This window comes from Taudactylus pleione, unplaced genomic scaffold (genome assembly GCF_031769625.1).
Source record: "Taudactylus pleione unplaced genomic scaffold, aTauple2 ptg000093l, whole genome shotgun sequence".
NCBI lineage: Eukaryota > Metazoa > Chordata > Amphibia > Anura > Myobatrachidae > Taudactylus > Taudactylus pleione.
In genome coordinates, this window is record NW_028284495.1 from 23,697,056 (window position 1) to 23,720,822 (window position 23,767).

Genomic DNA, 23,767 nt, shown 5'->3' on the forward strand with positions numbered 1-23,767 from the left:
TGCCCACCGCGGAACCCCGCCGCTTACCTTGTTCCCCGTGCATCCGGCCACAGTCCAGGTAGCCGGGGATCACCGCTAGCTGTGACCCCAGCTACCTACCAGCATCCCCGGATCGGTACCGGCGTTCTGGTACCGGCGGGGTGTAGGAGTGACAGCATGGACGTCAATACTGACTGTCCTATGCTGGAGCACTCTAGTTGTGCAGCCACAGCTGCGAAGAAATATTCAGGGGCCTTAAAAAGACCCCCTCTGTACGGTGCGACTGGTCCGGCCAGGCACCTACGAAAACTGAGTGGCCTGAGGCTCGGGGGCGGGGTATAGGAGAGGGACCCCAGTGCATCCTGGGAGGCTGAAAATTTTACTCTGTGGTGCCTGGATGTCTGCCGCCATCGCCTATACCCCAAGGTATCCTGTGGATACCCTATGGACCCTGAAGTAGAAAAATTACTTTCTGAGGATGTTTTGTAAAAAAAAAAAAAAAATATCAATAATGTGGTTAATGTCCCTCCAACATTTGAGTCACAGTTCTTTGGGCCTGATTCAGCTTGGATCGCAAGTCTGCAATTGCACGCACCTGCTCTCTGTGAAATTATGCAAATGAATGTGATTGCAATGTGACCGCCACACGATATAAAGCCACCCACCTCCCATTACATACATCTGAAAGTCAGCAAATCATCGGACCCAAACCAGTATGATTATACATACACACATATATACATACATAGACACACACATACCTTACACACACACAGTCACATAATTACAAAAAACTTACCTTGCAGCAGATCTGATAGGGACAGGGTCTAGCAGGCTGGCACCATGTTCTTAAGCCCCGCCCCCTCGTGACAAATTGCAGCTATTTGCGGGTCAAACGGGAGAGGGCGGGGAAAAAATGGCTCGAATCTAATTAAATTGTGTCATATTTGCACCACCTCCTCATATTGACCTGCAAGTCGCGACAAAGTTGCCACAAGGGGCACGGCTTAAGAACACATTGCCTGCACTCCAGTCTGTCAGGGGAAGTTTCTGGGTATTCAGAAAATCTATGCTTCTTTTTTTTCCTTCTGAAGAAACCGCTACCCTTATATAGTGGAGAAATACGTAAAGGGATAGGGACAACACCACCGATGTGCAGCTACTCCACAAAAGACTTTACACTTGTTGCCTGTCTGCTAGCCGGAGGACTCTAGCCGTGTGCCTGTCGTTTCATCAGCCAGAGGTCCCTGCAAACCTGCACATTTCCCTTCTGAGTGAAGTGATGGCGCCGTGTGATATCGGTTGCCTGCTGCATAAATATCAAAGCCCGAGTACTGGGAGCGGTAAGAGGCTACTATAAGAGACATTGCTCTTGGACTGAAATTAACTTACACCGCACAAACCCCGGGTGGGCTAATAACAGAATTTGTGGGTCATACACGTAAAAGGGAAACTGGAGATAAAGAAATAAACCTGGCAACAAATATTTTGGAGACAAAAGGCTTAAGTGATGGAGAAGCTGCACTAATCATGTCAGCTGCACAATAATTTATAGACAAAGGTGGATTTTTTATATGACCTTTTTACTGTCTTTCATTTTTTAAATAATGCTTTGTACAACCATAAAGTGTACGTTTACAGTATAACATTGAATGTATATGTATTTATATAGATATTAAAATATTGAATATAATCTACACCTGTGCTCCTTGTTGATATAGGCCCTCATTCAGAGCCACTCGCTAGCGGCAGTACGCTCGTTCCGAGCGATGTTCGCACATCTGCGCATGCGTACGGATCGTTATACGCATGCGCGAACCAGTCAGTGCGGCTGAAATTCATGTGCTCGCAATATAGCGAATGCCTGCTATTTTGAGTGACAGAATGAGGCGTATGTGGGTGGTAACAGGGGAAGGTTCTTGAAAATGGGGAGTGGAGATCCGAACGCAGGCGTGCTTAAAGGTCAAAACGGGCGTTTTATGGGTGTGCATAATTAAAACAGCAGCGTCATTGACCACGTCACTGGGTTATTTTATAGCCAGAACTGCTCGCAAGATTGTGGTAGCAAAAACCAACCACAAGAATAGCGAGCAGTTCATACGCTGGTCGATGTACTCGATTAATCTAATAAATAGCGGACATGACGTATGGTGCGAGCGGCCAGGGGGCGTTTTTAACAAATAACCGAGCGTATGTTTTGCTCGCTCGTTCAGACTTAGAGGTGGGAACAGACTGCAATTTGCGAACGGATCATTTGAATAGCCACCCCTTGTTTTTGAACGAACGACCGCAAATAGCGAACGGCTCTGAATCAGGCCCATAATCAGCTGTGGAATATTCAAGGGAGTAGATCAGAACTACTCAGTAGGAGCTGCAGTTATATTTATTATCTATTTTTATAAGGAGAAACATTTTCACAGATATTTTTAATTTTGTTCAAGCGCCTGAATATTGATAAATGAATAGTATTTAGAACCCCCCCCTGCATACGCACAGCTGTGGTTGAGCTTGACCTGACTCACAAACTGCGAAACTTCCTGTCACCATCTAGACCTCTGGATGCATATGCCGTAACAGGGGCTTAATTATGCACGCTCATGTAACGGTGTTCAAAAGCGCAGACATTCCTGCGTTCTTTCGACCACCCCCCCTCTCCACCCCCAAACGGCACTTCCTGTCAATCATTTCTTGATGCCTCTGCGTATCTGTGCATTCGCTTTCGCAGTGCCCGGTTCACGCACTGCGGTGCATACGCATGCCCAGAACGCAAACATTGACCAGGCCCTTTATCCATAAATTACTGAACAGCAAGGGATCCATTTAATAACAACTCATCACCGCTGTAGCATTCGCTAAAGGGGTTATGACATTTTTTCAGTATTTAGCAAATAGCGAATGTACCACTTGCATCATCTATAGATGGAGTTGGCGACATGGAGATCGGGATCTTTGCCCAGGGGGATTACCTTGCAGGAAATAGCGTAATCGCGAGTCATGTCCCAAGTTTTCGTGAAATCGGGACGGTTAAGAGGCATGGGTATGGTGCCACAGTAAAAGCCATTCTGGCTTCAGCAAACCCTTCCAGGCTATGTCGAGTCCCCTCCATTAGACAGTAACCCACTGCTGGCAGTTCAGCAGAGGATGTCGGTGAGGAAGAGGACACAGCTGGACCTTGCAGGACAGGTCAGTTATGGTAAATACTTGCCGATACCTCTGGACCTTGCAGGACAGGTCAGTTATGGTAAATAATGGCAGATATCTCTGGACCTTGCAGGACAGGTCAGTTATGGTGAATACTAGCCGATACCTCTGGACCTTGCACGACAAGTCAGTTATGATAAATACTGGCATATACCGCCGGACCTTGCACGACAGGTCAGTTATGGTAAATACTGGCAGATATCTCTGGAGCTTGCAGGTCAGGTCAGTTAAGGTAAATACTGGCAGATACCGCCGGACCTTGCAGGACAGGTCAGTTATGGTAAATACTGACAGATAACGCTGGACCTTGTGTAGCAGGGCTGAGTGTACCAGTGCGGTCACTCACCTGCTACTGGGCATCCTCACCTTCCACGCCTGGGGTCAGAGGGAGCCCCGGGCATCAGAGTGGGGAGGGATCCCAGCCCCGTTCGAGGGTGTGGCGGGGCCCAGCAGCAAGCCGGGCCGGAATCGGTCGTGATCCCGTCCCCCATCCGGTGCAGCAGGCGTGGAAGTAGCGGCGGATTGCCGCCGCTGCTCCACGTACGTGATGGCAAGTCTGAATCCTGGTGGATTCAGACTCAGCCAATCAGCACACGCCCCTTTGAATTTGGCGCCGGCTGTGAACCAATCAGGGCTCACAGATCGGCAGCCAGCAGGGGATGACCGCGACGAGCCAATCACAGCTCGCCGAGTCATCGCCCCGCCCCCTGGCGTCGGCTTGAAGTAGCTGGCGGGAGGAGGGTACGGGGAGTTCGACAGTCGGGACGGAGCGAGGAATAGCTCCCGAAGCACAAGGAAGATGCCGGAAGTCCCGCAGGGCGGTGGCCATTGATAAAGAGCTCACCCAGGCCGCCCGTCGGGCGAAGAGCTGCAGACCAGCGCCCACCAGGAGTGAGGACGGAGAAGGCAACGGAGGCCCTAGGGCAGCAGTGTGCAACGCAAAAGAGCTAGCCCCGGCCACTGCTGCCCAGGTGAAGACTGCAGAAAGCCCAGAGGTGGCAGAAGTTGTTACGCCTCCGGCGAAGACCACGCAGAGGCTGGGCCAGTCTCGGCTCAGCCAAAGGCCCCAGGACTGGTAAGTCCCTCATACCTCCCTAGACCACCAGGGTTTGGTAGTAGGCCGCGGGACATGTCAATTCGGCGCTAGGCCGTGTGTCATGGTAAAGTCGGCGTAGGCCGTGGGTCATTGTAATTCAGCGCTAGGCCGTGTGTCGTGGTAAAGTTGGCGCTAGGCTGTGGTCACCGTAATTCGGCACTAGGCCGTAGGAGTTGTTGCTGTCTGCGTTAGGCTGTGATCATTGGAGTTTGGCGCTAGGCCTAGGGTAAGTCAGACTAGGCCGCAGGTACATCAGGGCAGAAGGCCCTCGAAGCATCGTTGAATTTGGTCAGGCCCCCATCGAAGGTAGACCGGGCTGGGACCAGTACGTTCTCCCCCGCAGTCAGGCCCCCATTAAAGGTAGGCTGTTGGTAAGTCGCTGTATCTCCCACAGTCAGGCCCCCATTAAAGGTAGGCAGTGGTAAGGCATCTGTTATTGTATCGGGTCCTGAGCAAAGGGACAAGATTATTTTAGGTGAGCGTAAACTGTTTTGTGGCTGTTTGTGTCGTGTGTCATCCATTTCCCTGTCGGGTGTTTTCGTTCGTGGTACACCCTTGTGCTTGGCACGTAGGTGTAGCCAGTCTGAGGCCTAAAGTGCCAATGATGACCATCCACAGATCCCAGTGGAGGTCACCCCGCCTCAGCACCTTGTTCTTTTCCAGGGCCAGGAGTGGAAACCCAGTTTGCGACTGTCCGCGTCCGACCTGTGTTCCAGGACCATCGACGGGAGCGCCCTTGACTGCCTGAAGGTGAGAGGTTGGGAGTCAGGAGGTAAGTGTCCGAGTACACTGGCACCGCAGCTGAGAACCATTCCAGTCCAGGGGTAACCCCCCACCTCTTACACTTGCAGGACAGGTCAGTTAAAGTAAATACTGACAGATAACGCTGGACCTTGCAGGACAGGTCAGTTATGGTAAAGACTGGCAAATAACGTCGGACCTTGCAGGACAGGTCAGTTATAGTAAATACTGACAGATAACACTGGACCTTGCAGGACAGGTCAGTTATGGTAAATAATGGCAGCATATTTGTCAGTATCACTGTGATACTAACCGAAATATGCCACAGGAAACCAGTACAGTTATTAAATGAAGTACAAATTTCAAAATAATATTAACCCCAGCTCTTAGTAACAAGCTGATGTCCCTGGTATGTAACCAGCCATCACAAGAGGATGTCAGTCACACAGCGCAGATGCAACGTTATTGCCGCTTTACTCTGCGACCTGCATCTGCAGCACTATCGCTGTCTGTGACCATCTACAGGTCAGATGAGGCCAGACGTGCGTGTTCCTCCCGCCTCCCTGTGACAGTCCCGGTGAATGGTAGTGACTAAAGGTCGGTGTAGGAGGGAGGGAACTGCGGACGGGAAGAGGAGGGGCGGCCGGGGCTGAGCCCTGTGCTTGTCATCAGCCAGTGACCGCCGGTGTGTGTGGTAACAGGGAGCGGCTTCCTGCACACACGGATACACAGCCGGGGCATCCTCAGCATTACACACATCGTCCTGGTCCGTGCTCTGCTTGTGCTGTACCATGCCCGGCTGCAGCCTCATTTCCTCCGTCTGCCTGCTCATAGCATTGCATCTAGCTAGCAAGGTAAGTGTCCCTATGCTGCGGGCGGGTGTAAGCTTCTGAGCACATCTGGTATCAGAGATTGGTGCTGTATGTGGTCTGCAACTTTACAGTATTTCATTTTACTGTGAATTACTACAATAATCATCTTTTTGCTGATGGAATGTGTGTGTAGCCTTCACAGTGCAGTAATGCTGGAGGTGTACACTTATTGTATTATTACTACTGCTGTAGTTATGTGCTCTGGCTGTACAGAGGTGGCAGTGATACCACTTGTGGCATGTGCTCGCTGGCAATAGCAGAAGCTGAGATTCAGTTTCAGTTCATTTGCTAATATCGGTTCCTGTAACCTAATTTAAGCCAAAAAATTTCTCATTTCAGTAAAGGTTTAAAATAACATAATGGAACTTGAAGCATGCCCATTAGAAAGGAAGTTTAGTGTGGCTGCCCTGTGCCCACAAAGCTTTGACATTAAATAGTTCCAGTCTCAAATCCTGCTAAAGTGGAGCACACCCTAGCTGGATGCACGCTATATGAAATGTTGGGCAATCTTGCGATCTGCAAAGGATTGCTTTGACCCTCATATAGAGCGTACCCACAATTCCACCCAATGTGCTGTACATCAGATGGGACAGATGATGCGGTGCAGTTACATTAAGCATGTAACGATATTGCATTGTTGTACGGCAGACTGTGTAGTATGCACGGCCATGCGATGTATCGATGCATCACCACATTGCTGGGCTAAAGTGAGAGTTTTTAGAAGTGGAGATGTTGCCTATTGCAACCAATCAGATTTTACTTAACATTTAACTAGCACCTTCAAGATAATAGCTAAAATGTGATTGGTTGCTATGGGCAACATCTCCATTTCTAAAAACTCTCACTTTAGTAAATATACCCCTAATAGTCCAAGAATATTAAGCTTATTTTTTTTATCCATTCACTTTTTTTAATAAAAGTCAAGAGCGTGTGTTTTACTAGAGTAACTTTGTGGTCTTTCCAGCTTGTGCTGTACTTCTCTGTTTGGACTCCTGGAGGTGTTAGTGGCTACAGGTGGGGCTTTTTCTATGTCTGTATGTTATTTCAAAAGTAAGCTAGTAAGCAGCTTGTATCAATAATTGTTAAACATTCCATTATGACTTTACTAATTATCTGGTGACAACAGGTCTTTGGATAGTTGGACTTGAAATCACTGATGATTAAGCAGTTCTCCGAGCCCTTACCTGCTGTCCCAGATCCTTTTTTTTATTGCTCGTTTTATTTGTTATAACTTGTAACACTTGTTCACTATGCCTGCTGAAACACTTCTACAGATGGGTGCAATAGGTATTACCGCCGGCCGCATGTAAGTATCGCTAACCTATTTCTACCCCCTAACCTCCCCCACTTCCCCGCTGCCAAACCCTAAACTCCCCTGGGGGGGGGGGGTGCCTAACCTTAACCCCCCCTTCCCCTAGCCTAAACTTAACCCTCCCGGGGGGAAACCTAACCCTAAGTCCCCCCGGGAGTCCTAAACCTAACCCTCCCGCGCCCCCCCCACCCGCGGCTGTCCGCTCCCGGCTTTCTTCTGGCGTATGGTTAATGACAGGCTTTGAGTTGTCGACGCCTGTCATTAGTACCACGTCAAAAACTCGAAGTGAATCTGAATGCCAGCGGTCGGCATTTAGCCCATCGGCTTCCAGACTACATCCCCTACATATAACCCCTGCGCTCCACTTTTCCCCCACATGCCTCTTTACTCTATGGAAGAGAGTCCCACGCGTCCTCCACAGAGGTGTTGGGGGAGGTGGGGGGTTTACCTTACCTCCATCAGTACTACTATTGCATTACTGACAACCAATGAGGACTCTGAACACCCGGAAATGCAAATTGGAAAATAACGTATTCCCTTTTTGTTTCAAAATGTAATGAATAAAACATATATGGGAGTCCCTATATCTCCTGTCATCCATGGCAACTACAAAGATGGGGTCAACCTCATTTGAAAGAGGTCAGTCCCCTTTTTCGAATTTTGTACCCCCCCCCCCCCCATACAAGTTTCTACCTGGCCTTGTTTGGCTTCCATATTATTCCTATACATAGTAACAGTTTAAATTGAGACAGGGAAAGTAATATTTTAAAAAGTAGTGTAACGGTTAGAATACTTACCTAATCTGTCTGGATATTTACCGTTGTGATGCCGCTGTTGGTATTCTGACTGTCTGCATCTTGACTGCTGAGATCCCGTACCCAACCCTACCATACTAACCACACATAACACAGGACGTCCTCTATGGAGACAACCTGGTGACAGCTTTGTAACTATAGAACTAATTATATCTGCTGTCTGACATACTATACTGTTTAGGTGTGACTGCAGTCAAGTCAGATTATCATATGCATCAGACCTGCTATTACATTTTCACTTGGCAAAACCAGTTTGTCATAGCTTGCCTGCCATTTACACCACCTTGTCCAAGTCACATCACCTATAGCTGGTAACAATCTTTAAGATGTAAGAAAAAAAAGTCTTTCTAAAGGTCTTCTTCCAATATTCACTGTAGCATGTTCTTCCTGTCTCATGCTTTTAATTTTGTATAACCATCCAATCCCAGATTAGCTGCGCTGACTGAGTGAATACGTTTCGCTCAATTTGTGAATTACTAGCAAAGGATCAAAATTGCTTTGGTCAGGAGGGCCACCTCTCGCCCGTTTGTAGGCGTTCTATTTCCCTTGGGGTGTCTGTTGTGTAGATATCGTCTAGTGTGTACCCACAGTACACAGACTGTTTAATCATCTAGCTCAGTGGTGCTAGTGCTATATCTGGGGCTTAAACCTATTTGAGCTGTTCACATTTGCAGTCAGGATTACCTGTGCTATCATTCTGTCTCCACTATCTAACTGGCAATGTATCTGCTCAAAGCTAACTGGCCTTCTACAAAAAGATGAGCATTCTCACCCAAGGGCTTGTTTTTCTACTTTGCTTTAGCTACAGTTCCATGTGTGTGAATGCAAGTTGCACTTGTTTCGTTACAATCTGTTTCCCTGGTTTACAGAGTGCCGCTGGGAAGGAGGACTTGATAGACCTATAATGTAATGCTTTCGTTGTTGACATAATATTGAATTAGAATAATATAAACTTCATGAATTTGTGTAAAAGCATTCCTTGAAAATTGCTAATGCATTCTTTCATTTGACATTTTAAATTTTGTTTCAATGAAATAGAACAATTTTAGGAATCTAGTAATAGCATTAGTAAGGGTCAATCACGAGATTGAAATCTAAAAAGGAAAATAATTCTGTGTATTAGCTGCAACATATTTTTATATTACAGTATTTTCTTACTGTTCAGGACTTAATTATATAACTATTTTATATGTTTGTATATTGAAAAATGACAATCCTTGGTCATTGGCACCTTAATGTTTTTGTCCTGGCTACTTTTGTTTGTTTTGTCTGCTGTTTTGCAAAGGCCACCAGACTGGTAGGAAACAAGTCAGCCCTGCTGACTATCATGTGCTCTGCAGTCATTACTGACTTTTAAAGATTTGTAATGCAATGAGCCAGTCACAGTGTTTGTGCCTAGTCAGTCACTGCTTTCTCCTTGTTGCCATACACAAGCATGGTGTCCTTTTTTTTTTTTTTTTTTTTCTTTTGTCAGACGTTCTTTATTACTGTACACTAATATTTGTGCACTTTTGGACTTTATATTGTTTGTTTATAATCTATGTATGTTTACAGTCTTGTTATGAGCAGGCTGCAGGGAATGTCATGGTATTCTCATAACACATTGCAATTTATTTATTAATACAGCCTTAGATATTGACACTTTGCCAAAGATATTCCCAAATATATAACATTCTGAACATATAAAATTAGTTGTAAAGAAGTCTTTATCAGCTCCTTGCTGTCACATAATTTGTTCCCAAGTCCCACTACTGTCTGTGGTTTTTTTTTTTAATGTTAGTTATATACCCTGTTTAAATACTTACTTGCTCTTACATTTGTATCTGTCTTTTGGATGCCTCTGTTTTATTTGGTTGCTCCCTATTCTCCTCCTTCCTGATTACAACTGGGAGTGCTGGTTAACAATGCTTGTCAAAGGGAATTGTAGAGAGAGGGGACAATTGTTCACTCTTGCTATCGCCTTTTAGACTGGTCTGCCCTGTGGATGTTTCTGCTACTGACTGTAGCAATGAGTGGGGGATGTAGTTATGAGACGGTATCAATCCCAACAGTGTCATCCCGGCAAGGGATTTAACATAGGCGTAGAAATGCCGACGCCTATGTTAATCCCGACGCCAGGACGCCAGACCGATCGTCCTCCTGCTGGGTAAGTATACACTTAGCCCAGGGATGGGAGGTTAGGTTTAGGGTCCCCTGGAGGGACTTGGGGTTAGGCTAGGGAAAGGGGAGTGTTAGGGTTAGGAACCCCCCCCAGGGGACTTAGGTTTAGGGTGTGGGGAGGGGGGGTAGGTTTAGGCACCCCTGGGGGGAGGTTAGGGTTAGAGAGGGTAGAGGGGAGGATTACTATACTTAAAGGCACCCGTCGGGATCTTCATTTGTCAGTCTCACTGTCTGCATTAGAACCGGCGGCTATTAAGCCTTTAGTATTTCAAACACATTCCATGAGTTGGGTGCATGTTACATGAAGACTGCTACTAACAGCCATCTGGTTTCATGAAGATCCTGCATTCTATAAAATAAGTAGAATCTGATTGCTATGGGCAACTTCTACTCTTGTCTTTTGCGGTTGTTGTAGCACTTATGTTGGCACAAGACTTGGTGATGGTGAACAGTTTTTCCAAAAGTTAAGTGTTGGCAGTGACTGTAGGACTGATTGTTATATTAGGCATATCGGGTTGAGTACAGGATCCTGGCGCACAGAATGCCGGTGGTCAGAATCCCAGCAGAGTAATCACGAACGTTTGAAGTCTCAACGTATGCAGGTAAGTATTGTAACCCTACTACTAACCCTAACCTTTCCCTCCGTCAGCCTACCTTAAACCTAATACTAATACTTAAGGTGCCCATCCACTAGACGATTAAATTGGTCGTTCAATCATTTGCAAATCGTTAGGAAAAATGTCTAAAACGACCAGCGATGCGCGCTCCCACTGGTCGTTAAGACATCTATCATCGGGCAAACATGCTGGACAACCTGACGATAATATCAGATTCAGCATGTTTTCAGATGACTGATGTGCCTACACTGAGCGACTGTCAGTCTGTGATGTGCCTTCATTGAACGAGCAAACGACTGTACGATTACATGTACTAAAAACACACAAACGCGTTTTGCTATGATCTTTATTTTTCTCAAGGCCTTGGGAAAGATAGACCAAATCGAAACGCGTTGGTAAAAGGGGATTTAGAGGAGGAAAAAGGGGATTTAGATGAGGAAAACTTGACTCCAAACCAAGGACGTTGGAAGCTGTATTGTATCCAGGGATGCTTGATGGACTGCTGCTAACACCTATTTGTCTACTTTGTGTTAAAGTGGATCACTACATCTGGTGAGGGGCCAAGCATTTTCTGTGTTTTTTAGTACATGTGTTTCTGTTTAATAAAAACTGTATAATACCATATGGAGCTTCTTTTCTATTTATATGTATGGAACTGGGTTCTAAGACAGACAATATAGTTACCTGACATCTTGAAATCCTGGGAGGTTAAAACAACCATAAAAGTCGATTTATGTCTACCTCATGGGTAGACTTACTTTCTGGTAGGGGTTTGGAATTACATATGACCAAAGTGGATTAACCATTTTGACTATATTACCCTATGTACTTTTTGTATGTTTTTTTTTTTCTGGGTTAAACACGCCGCTTTATTTGAAGAAGAATTATTATCCTATAGCACCTGAAGATCTATTTGGTGATATTTTTTACAAAAAGTATTATATTTACAAACAAAGTAAACATTAATTTTTTTCAAAGTATTCAAAAGAGGAGTCCATGCAAAGTTGCATGAGTTCAAACTACTTGGTGAAGCAGGTATGTATTCTACATGCTGGACGAAGGTCTCCATTGCAGCTTCCGGTGACTCAAAATGAATCCCATGCATCTTACACTCGATTGGTCTGGGCTGTACAGCGGGTGACCAAGCTACTGGATGCGTTCATGGGCCTGAAATTCCATCACTTTCATGGACTTGTGGGCAGGTGCATTGTCGTGATGAAGAAAGGCAGCGCAAGTTCTTGGGACAGTGCCAGGAAATGGCTTCCAGCACGTGCCGCATTCATTGGTTGGTATACCAGTCCTTTGTGATGTTGCGCTACTGCAGAGTGGTACAGTAGCTACATGACCAGTCTTGGCCACAAAAACAGCCACCATCTGCATGGCTATGCTGCGCTCACGTTGGAATTTCTGTGGTGGCGCACCTCCAGCTGTGGTCCACTGGGCTGACTGTTCTTTGGTCTTGGTCGAAACTGTAGATCCAGGATTTAGCGCCACTGATCTCCCAGAGTTTGAGTGACTGTCCTCAAACCTGGTCAGCATGTTGCAGCTCCAAGTCACCCGAGCCGCCTTCTCCTCTCGAGTCAGCTGATGGGGCATCCAGCATGTGGAAACCTTGCTTAGGCCAAGCTTTTTGTGAAGTATTGCGGGATGTGCACTTCTGTTTAACGTGCAATCCAATTGGAAAGGCTTATCCCAGCGCTCACGTAATTCTGGCTGATAATACCCGCATTAATGGGGTATCCAATTAGCAGCGCTGCTAATTGATCGCGGCAGGGCTATCTTATTAGCTCCGAAGTGCTGTCTGGCGCCGGCACTTATCGTGGATAATTTTAGGGACCTGATGTGTCCCTAAAAATAATCCACTATAAGTGTTTTTTCACCACCTAAATGGCGAAAACGCATAGATCTGTGAGCTTATCGCAGGCCCTTTGTATTTTCAGGAGAATTAACTTATTACTTTGATCGAAATAACAGTATAGTTTGAGCGGCTATCCATTAGTGCCCAAACTATGTTCGGGGCTAATTGGATACCACCCTCAGTGTGGGGAAAAATGGGGAAATCAGCCTGTACCCCTAAAAAAGTACAAACTAATATTGGATAATGGTATAGAAGTCTATTAGCTTAAAACACTTATCCCATCAATACAACACCCTATATACCTGTCCCACATCTTTTAAACCATTCTTCTGCATTTTGCAGAATGTCACCCTAAAAATGACATGTCATTATTGCCCAAATTAAGCTAATTAAAAAATATTAAGAGCTTAATCATTTAGGGGGGGAAGGTTCAGAGATTAATTTTGAACTAAGTCCTGACATATTTACCTTTTAAAATAGGATGTTCCCCATCCTTTCTCCTAACCTGTAGTAACTCTCTGAAGGATAACTTGTATGGCTAATTGAATAGCGAAAAATGTACGCTCGACGCATTTACCTGTGTAAACCCGTGATGTGCAGAAGTGCACGTCACCATATATTACAGTAGCCCAACACCACCAATTTTCCTGCGCAGTATTATGGGGTGTGAGGCAAAATTTACAATTTTGGTGGTCAAGATGTGGTATTCCGGAACACACATAATTGAGTCGCCCCGCTAAATGATGAAAAGTCTATTGGGACAATCCAAGTATGTGTGACCTGAGTCCTGGGAGCTGTTCTCATAGTGAACTCCCACTGCTTATTACATTTTCTATCCGATTCCAAACTCACTTATTTTACAGATGAAATTCATTGTTGTTGTTTGTGTGCACCCCCTGAGAAGGTAGGGAAAAATCTTGATTTTGAGGTAAAAATGTTGGCAGAACCTCTGGTACACCCCTCCCAATGAATAATTACGTACTTGGAGGGGTTTATATAGCATTGTTTGCCCAATAAAGACCTGTCAGTTTTCAGGTGAATTTCTCTAAAAAGCTTAATAATGGGTTAAACATGTGGGACAGGTATGCAGAACTATACATGAAGCAGAAAAGAGCCCTGTTTAGCTGAAATCAGGGCTCTTCTCTGCTTTGTGCTATTCATGGAGCAAGTTACCATGGAGAAGTGTATTACTTCTCCAATAGCACCCCTGCTCCATGCCTGCATCACATCACCATACTTTTGTATGGTGAGTGCTGTTCATAAAGTACAGTAACGGAAGCTCCGCTTTCTGTTCCTCTCCTGCGTACAGATTCGCCATCTGAGGATAGCGTTATCTGTACTGCAACCCGAACAGATAAGCTGCATACTTCCCTACTGTCTGCCCAGCGCTGGCTCCGCCCCCTTTTCCCAGAGTCCATTGCAGCAGGTCTGACGTGACCTGCTGCTCTCGAACGCCGGGGCATGCGCAGTGAGAAGCGGGCGTAACGGGCACCCGATATGTCTGTCTTCTCACTGCGTACAGGGATCGTGGATGGGCCGGATAGCGCATGAAGACGTCGGAGAGGTAAGTATACATGGATGGCTACTAAACTTCACAATATATCGCATTGATGTGATGCGATGCGATATATAGTGAAATCTTTTAGGAGCCACTTCATGTTGTACATGAAGAGACCCCACAGCGAGGTGTTTTATGGATGGTAAAGGGTTTTTTTGAACTTGCAGATGAGAAGTAAAATGGGGGAATTAAATTGTTTTTGCCTGCCGGATTGTGCCTTATCCACTGCCTAAACTGACAGAGTGATACTAACTGTCCGTTGCACAATACTGCTGCAGGCAGCGAAAACAGTTGAATTTCCCCAAGAGTGTTTATTTAATATTTTTTTACAAGCTTGTATAAAAACACTGAAAAGGTGCTATTTAGATATTTTTCTGTACCTCAAAATGCTGATAAGAATTTATTTGATGCAAAAACCCTTGCTTGCTATAATTTTATCCACCATTAATAAAAGTGCAAAAATCAGACATTTTACACATTTTATAAAGATCCAGTACTTTCCTTATGGCCACTAACAGCCTTATATATGGTCCTGCTATCTCATTTGTCACTTTTTTGGGGTCCAGTATGGTTTCCCCACTTTTTCATGCACTTCTCCCAGGTCGCATTTTGTAGAAAAGTCGCACACCCTCACCACAAGTCCTGCAAATTAGCATTCCTGCGATCTCTGCACGTTATGATGAAACAAACTGACATTTGCAAACTCTCATCTAATTGGATTGAGCCCAGTGTATAATGAAGGTGTTAACTGCGATCTCCTCAACAATATCAGTTCATTGGCAGACATACATGCTAGTATGTGTTAAGTCACATAATAATTGCCCTTTTAACCACTGAGATTCTGACAGATGCAGACATGGGTTGCAACAGGGGCGTAACTAAGTATTTAAGGCCCCGTTGCTAAAGTTTGTAAGGGTCCCCATGTACAAAAACATTTGAAAAATGTATATAACATATGTAACTTTGACAAGGAAGATGGGCCCCCCTCAGCTCTGAGCCCCATTGCGGCTGTACCCCTTGCAACTATGGTAGTGACGCCCATGTGTTGTAAAGTAACAAAGAAAGCCCTCCATTGTAAAAGACTCCTAAAAACCGAAGGTCTCAGCAGACTCTGTTTTAGTTTTGCCATTTGGCTGTCTATTGCATGAATCACAAGGCCACTCCAGGCCCATATCTCAGAGAGGACAACCTTGATCTTAATGTTTTTTTCCTTCTTATAACATTTTATATTTAAGCTCCTATTCAAGGGTACTTAACTGCAACACTTCATGGAAATTGGAGAGCAGAGCCTAACTGTATTACATCATTCTCTGTTAGAGGACATAACTATACAACAAGCTAATTCTATATGATAGAGATTTCATATGTTAGTACATGATTGTCCAGATACCCTGTTTCCCACCTTTCCTATTGCCAGAAATGCCAATGAGGTTCGAAATGATGGGACTAAAAAAAGTATTGAAGCGTAATCTTTGAGTGTGAAGCAATTTTAATATTGATTAGATAGTAATGTTTTGCTCCTCCAATAGCTATATCTGTCTCTGACGCGCCCCCTGTTCATAACTCTTGGGGGTGTGCCCGGCACTTAGGGACATGCTGGGCCACCCCCAAGCTCTCCTCTTTGTGAATAGATGCCATGCGCACAGCATCTATTCACTGGCGGTGAGTGCTTCACTTCTATTTTTCCCACCCGCAGGACACTGCGGCCCGCAGGTGGGAACGACAGCCGCCATGTTATTTTAGTGGGGCGCCGCCAAAAGGGTAGGGCACAATCTGCCCTTTTGAAATGGAGTAGGGCACAGCGCCCCGCTAAAACAGCCTAGCGGGAACGCTAATATAATAGAACAGATGGTCGTACACAAATTAATGCGGTGAACATACGCTATACATAGATAGATATATATATATATATATATCTCTATCTCTATTTATTTGGGATGCCGGTAATGGTCAGGGCTCCCAAGAGAAATCCTGGGCCCCGTTACAGGAACTATCCAGGCCCCCCCCCCCTTAGCAGCGCATGACATTGCTGCTGTCTGTTGGAGGGGGAGACAGGAGAAGATCTTATTGGCCGCAGCACATAGCAGCCAGGTTAGTGTTTCCGCTAGACCGCGGGCAGGGAGTCTGTTTGCGCTTTCTGAAAAGTGGTTGTGGCCAACCAGGAAGGGTATGTCTTTGTGACACGCTTCCAATTCATCACACTTCACTTCACACAAGCTCTCCCCTCACGGTATAAAAATGCTTTGCGCACACAAGCATGGCTTCTATTAACCTGCCGGTGATCAGTCACTGAAAATTTCCCACCAGTGGGACACGGCGGCCCGCTGATGGGGAAGGCACATGGCAGGCTGTTTTAGTGGGGCACCGCTAAAAGGACAGTGCGCATTTTGCCCTTTTAAAACCGACAGGGCATGGCATCTCACTAAAACAGCCTAGCGGGACCACTACCGGATGCTATCGTCATGCTGTGTATCTCAGCTGTCATTGGTTGCATACCGCAATCCCCAGGACCCCTAAATATATATGTATACCGTATAAGCCGACCCGAATATAAGCCGAGGTACCTACTTTTACCCCAAAAGTATAAGCCTAGTGTGGGAAATGAAAAACAAAAAAATAGCAGCTGCTCAATCAATCCAGCAGTACTAATCAGGTGCATGAAAGGGAGGGGTCACACTAAGTAGAAAAAGGAGGGGGATTTAACCCCCTATTGTACCTTAGCACACTGAATAATACCTGCAACAATATATGAAGACTATATGGTCATAGAAATTCAGAGATATTAGTTGCATGCATTTGCAAATACATGGGAGGCTGCTGGGCCACGTCACGGCTTCTCTGTTACCAGCAGTCCCTAACACTAAGGGGTTCACGTCCGGGGCGCAGTGCACCCCAAAAAACGTCCAGCCCAGGGCCCCCCCAGGGCATCGCCTCGGACGTGAACCCCTTAGTGTCAGGGACTGCTGGTAACAGAGAAGCCGTGACGTGGCCCAGCAGCCTCCCATGTATTTGCGAATGCATGCAACTAATATCTCTGAATTTCTATGACCATATAGTCTTCATATATTGTTGCAGGTATTATTCAGTGTGCTGAGGTACAATAGGGGGTTAAATCCCCCTCCTTTTTCTACTTAGTGTGGGAAATGGCAGGAGCTGGTAGTGACCCCAGTAGTAATTCCCCCTGGTTGTGCCCCCAGTAGTAATCCCTCTTGGAAGTGCCCCCTGTAGTAATCCCCCCTGGTAGTTCCCCCAGTGGTAATCCCCCCCCCTTTTAGTGCCCCCTGTAGTAATCCCCCCCTGTAGTAATCCCCCCCTGGTAGTTCCCCCAGTGGTAATACCCCTTTTAGTGCCCCCTAGTAGTGCCCCCTGTAGTCCCCACCCCCCAGTAGAGAGAGACGTGACAAGATTAAAAAAAAAAAAATCACTTACCTGTAACTCCCGCTCCTGGTCCCGCCGCTGTCCGCTCCTCCGGCCGCTTTGCATGGGAGAGACATCGTCATGACGTGTCTCCCATTACCCACTGCGGGAGCCGGAAGATGGCTCCCGCACTGGGAGCAGCAGCAGCCGCTGAGAGTCTGACAGACTCTCAGTGGCTGCTGATTACACCAAACACGCAGCTGCCGGCTCCGGCGGCTGTGTGTTTGGCAGTGTGTAGTGCTGACCGAACTCCGTCCGGTCAGCGCTACACTTGACTCGAGTATAAGCCGAGGGGGTACTTTTTCAGCACATTTTTTGTGCTGAAAAACTCGGCTTATACTCGAGTATATACGGTACTTATATCACTAAATGTATATCCACATATATACTGTACAAAACATTTATAATATATATATATATATATATATATATACACACATATACACAAATGTGTGTGTGTATGTGTGTATATATATATATATATATATATATATATATATATATTTATTTATTATATATCTAGCATCCGGAAAGTGTTCACAGCGTGTCACTTTTTTCACATTTTGTTATGTTACAGCCTTATTCCAAAATGGAATAAATTAATTTTTGTCCTCAAAATTTTACACACAATACACCATAATGACAACGTGTAATAAGTTTTTTTTTTTTTTTTTTTTTTGAGATTTTTGCAAATTTTACTAAAAAAGCTTGGCACACCTATCTTTGGGCAGTTTCGGCCTGACGATATTAAAATTGAACCTCTATATACCCCTGCCTGTACCTTCTAATATCCTACCTATCAACCTCAAAGGATGATGCCAATTTACGTACCCAGTCATGCAGTAAATAAAAGACTTCAGACTTGGAACGTGTGGTTCCGAAGCACAAAGTATTATTCAAGTAAAAAGTACAGTCAGTTACACGCTATTGATCCATACACAATTAGACGCAAAGGAATTATACAGACCCCAAGTACAGTATACATACGCATGCGCTCTGGACCAGATCCCGGCATTCAGAAAGAAAACCTCCGTCAATCAGCATTCAGCAAGAAGACTAAAGACCCAGTGTTTTAGAACACATGTTTATACCCCCCCAGAATAGACAGGACAATAGAGAAGTTTCTTGCTTATGCCGTTGGTTCCCATGGGGGAACCATCTGTTACAGAGCGTTTAACAGGCTGGTTCAAATAGACTCAACCCAGCCTCCAACAACTGGGGGGTCTCTACCCTCCCGCCCCCCTAACAGTCATCCTAACAGTTATTTATATCATATACATTTTGTTGCTTGAAGTCTCTGCGGTCCATAACTCGAGGATGCATGATGCGATCTCCCCACCGATATCACCGGAATACTGTGGAAAGAGTACGCATCAGTACAAATCCAAACACTGCTTACTTAGCATGTATAAAACCTTAGTTAGGTGGCCATTTCGCAAAATGGCGTCTTGCGGCCAGTCGCAAGATGGTGTTGCTGCAATTCAATTTTAAACTGATCTTGTCTCAGCCAATAATCCAGTTTCGACAGGCCATTCCTCTTTGCACCACCTCTCAAGCTCCATCAGGTTGGATGGGAAGCGTTGATGCACAGCCATTTTCAGATCTCTCCAGAAATGTTCAATCGGATTCAAGTCTGGGCTCTGGCTGGGCCACTCAAGGACATAAACAGAGTTACCCCGAAGCCACTCCTGTGATATCTTGGCTGTGTGCTTAGGATCGTTGTCCTGCTGAAAGATCAACAGTCTCCCCAGTCTGAGGTCAAGAGCCATCTAGAGCAGGTTTTCATCCAGGAAGTCTGTTTATTGCTGCATTCATCTTTCCCTCAATCCTGACTAGTCTCCCAGTTCCTGCTGCTGAAAAACATCCCCACAGCAAGATTCTGCCACCACCATGCTTCACTGTAAGGATGGTATTGGCCTTGTGATGAGCGGTGCCTGGTTTCCTCCAAACATAACTCCTGGATTTCAATCTTTGTCTCATCATTGTCTGAGAGTCCTTCAGGTGCATTTTGGCAAACTCCAGGCGGGCTGCCATGTGCTTTTTACTAAGGAGTGGCTTCTGTCTGGCCACTCTACCAAACAGGCCTGTTTGGTGGATTGCTGCAGAGATGGTTGTCCTTCTGGAAGGTTCACGTCTCTCCACAGAGGAATGCTGAAGCTCTGACAGAGTGACCATTGGGTTCTTGGTCACCTCCCTGACTATGGCCCTTCCTCAATCGCTCAGTTTAGACGGACAGCCAACTCTAGGAAGAGTCCTGGTGGTTCCGAACGTCTTCCATTTATGGATGATGGAGGCCACTGTGCTCATTGGGACCTTCAAAACAGCAGATATTTTTCTGTACCCTTCCCCAGATTTGTGCCTCAAGACAATCCTGTCTCGGAGGTCTACAGACAATTCCTTGGACTTCGTGCTTGGTTTGTGCTCTGACATGCACTGTCAAGTGTGGGACCTTATATAGACAGGTGTATGTCTTTCAAAATCATGTCCAATCAACTGAATTTGCCACAGGTGGATTCCAATTAAGCTGTAGGAACATCTCAAGGATGATCAGTGCAAACAGGATGCTTAGGAGCTAAATTTTGAGCTTCATGGCAAAGGCTGTGAATACTTATGTACATGTGATTTCTTTGTTTTTTTTTTTTTTTTTAAATTTGCAAAAATCTCAAAAAAACTTTTTTTACACGTTGTCATTATGGGGTATTGTGTGTAGAATTTTGAGGACAAAAATTTATAAAATAAAAATATAAAAACCGCAGTGTCAGTCACTGGGCACTCCTCAGGCTCTTCACTTCCCCCATCACATTGACACCACTCCGTCTCTGAGCCCAGGGTCATTCATTCAGCCCTCCTTCCTGTTGTCCCTCCTAGTCCCCATCCGCCTTCCGGAGCCTGGTGTAGAGTGAGTGAGTCTCACGAGTTGATGTAATCATCCCGCGAGAGCATTCGCTGCGAGGCTGCAGAGTGCAGGCTGCTGAAACAAGCAAGTGACACCTGATATGCTGTCAGTCTGTGACACACATTGACACAAGACAGTGCGGCCAGTGACCTTCCCAGCTGTATGCGACCCTTAACCTATCTGGTACCCCCCATTGATGGGTTGGTATTAATGAAGGTTCTCCAAGTACAGTAGCTGGAGGGAAGGGGCTGCAATACAAACTATAAATTAAGTGTGGTCTGTATTTTGTTTCATAGTCAAAAATATATTTGTTCAATACAGTATCTCAAAAAATGTGATCTATAGACCAGAAAAGTGGGTTTTTGCAGGAAACTGCAATATATTTCTTGCCAACAGCAAAAAGCCACAAAAGATCTGATTGGTGTTTTCACTTGGCTTGACCAAACTCGCAAAATATGTGTAGATAATGCGTTGAAATTAGAAAGCAAGTCTGATGCTCCATTTTGACAGTAAGATAATTTACACCAGCCTGGTTCCTAGGAATCCGATGTCTGATGTATCTAGATGAACAGGGCTGGACAGTATAGTGACAAAATGGGGTACATTCAGTAGTGGTGATGTGCTGCCATACTTTTCTGCGTATCTTAGCGTTATGAAGGATAAAGTCAAAGTGCCGTTCCACATTGTCACTAATTTAATCCACACCTATTTTTTTTTGTTTTTATTGTTATGCTCAATGAGCTGTGATGACAAAAGTCATGTTCTGCTCATTAACCCCTCTACCTAGTAGTTCCTCATATCTGGGTGTGTTCTGTCATTACTAATTGTTTTATAGTATGCTGAATTGTGCCTATTCAGAAGCAGGGCATCAGCACATTATATGGGTTTGGTACTGGATGCTGGCACTCTGGATCCCGGCGGTCAGAATCCTGACACCGGTATCCCGACAGGGTTAGGATACCGACAACTGTTGGTCGTTATCCTAACCCCCTCCCTCCCACAGCCTAAACCTAACCTCCCCCTAGTGCCTAACCCTAAACCCTTCTAACCCCAGTGTTTACCTTTTGGGGTGTCGGGATTCTGGCGTCTGCATTCTGAACGCCGGAATCCCCGCGGTCAGGATTATGACCGCATCCCCATTATACACACCGCATAACAGCTTGTATTGATAAGAGCCATATTCTCCATACATTACTCCCCATCCCAAGTACATTCTGGAGGAGCTGTATCAAACCTAGCAGCCTATCAGCTTCTTGCCATTATATCTAATACATTCTTTAAAATGATAGCTGACAGCTGATTGGTTGCTATGGGCACCTTTTCCATCTGACCTCTTTAGAGGGTTTGATACACCTCCCAGTTTGTTCTTAAAGCAGCAGTCATTATTGTAACTTAACATTGCAAACACAACTCAATATTCATATAGGAAGCCTCTCAGTCAGTCCAAAGTCCATTAGATATGTTGTAACTATGAAAGAAAAAGCAAATGGAGTGCAAATTATGCTTTTTACGAAATTCCTCTGCAGAACGGTGACAATGTAAATTCACTACGGATCCCGCCCGACCCCCGTTTTTGTCATTTCTACTGATGTCAATGAGAGCACAACTTCCTATGCCCAAACCACATCCATCGAATGTGCAGCGCAGCCAGTGCGATATGTTTGTGAACGACATCGTTCAGACATATTGCTGGTACACACTGGCCGATGTGCAGCAGATATATATATTGGCCGATCAATTGATCGGCCAATATATCTGTCAGTGTGTACCCAGCATTTGCCTACTGGCTCCTGAGTTCTTCATTATCTGTCCACTCCATTTTAATTACATATCATATGCTTTAAGAACTCTGTGTATATGTGTGTATACATATATAACTATATCTATAGTATGTCTGCTTGTTCTTGTGTAAATTAGCACTATTATGTTAGTTATTAAAAAATATCTTCACATAAGTGGCAATTTTAAACACATTTGTATCTAGTGTTTTGCAATGGACAGAGGATAACATAATTATCAGCCCTCATTGTTTCCATGTGTAACAATTGGCTTTCTAAGGACTAAAGGCCCCCATACATCAGAGATGGATTGCAGCAATCGTGCAATATGCAATCGATTGTGTATAAAAATCTTTCCCTTTTTCAATCGATTGTGGCAGTTCTGCAATCGATTGAAAAAGGGAAAGATATTTATACACAATCGATTGCAAATTGCACGATTGCTGCAATCAATCTCTGATGTATGGGGGCCTTCAAGGCCCCCATACATCAGCAATCTGAAAACCACAATTGAACAATTTGCTAGATTGGGAAATCCTAAAATCGGACAATAAATCTTCAATCTGCGCCCATACATTACAGACATTTTTCAGTGATTTGCAGATCGATTGCAGCAAACACAGATCTGCCAATCTTGAAAGGCCCATTATTTTACTAGTAACGGTCTGCAAATCTGCTGATCATCTCCATACACTAGCAATCTACAGCCCCATTCCATCTGTGACATCCAACATGTTGGACAATCTGATTTAACAATTACAATCACTTTTCGATTGCGATCTGTGAAGCCCATACACTGCAGATTGTGTATAAAAATCGATTGCAAATTGCAGAATTGCCACAATCGATTGCTGATGTATGGGGGCCTTAAAGCTCCAGGGTGACCTATATAAAGATTGGTGCACACTACGGGTTGAGTCTCCCATATACAAAATGCTTGGGACCGGGGGTATTTTGGATATCGGATTTTTATGTAGTTTGGAATATTTGCATACCATAATGAAATATCTTTGGAATGGGACCCAAATCTAAACACAGAATGCATTTATGTCACACACACACACACACACACACACACACACACACCATAATTTTATACAATATTTTTAATAACTTTGTGCAACAAACAGTTTGTGTACATGCATGAAATGAATTTGTTTCATATACGGTACACCTTAGACACACAGCCTGAAGGTAATTTTATACAATAATTTCATAATTTTGTGCCTTAAACAAAGCGCATGTACATTGAACCGGAATGGGATTGAAATACCGGCGGCTGTTCAAATCCAGACTGTGGAAGCCCGACACGGGGAGATCCCGACGCCGACTAACCCTCAACCCCCCCACTCCCCTCTCCCTTTACCCTAACCCTCCCTTGATGGTGCCTAACCCTGTCCCCCATGGGATGCCTCAACCTGACTCCTCCTTCCCGCGCACTAAACCTTACCCTCCCGGGGGGGGTGC

General features: G+C 45.1%; 1 protein-coding gene across 1 annotated transcript in view; it reads left to right on the plus strand.

The window, feature by feature from the left end:
- The first annotated feature begins 5,617 nt into the window (after positions 1–5,617).
- Positions 5,618–23,767, plus strand: part of NPC1 (NPC intracellular cholesterol transporter 1) — a 92,692-nt gene continuing 74,542 nt past the window's right edge. Inside the window, exon 1 of the mRNA XM_088469609.1 lies at positions 5,618–5,871. Within this exon, the coding sequence (XP_088325735.1) occupies positions 5,809–5,871 (63 nt within the window). The 5' untranslated portion in view covers positions 5,618–5,808. The remainder of the gene's footprint in view (positions 5,872–23,767) is intronic.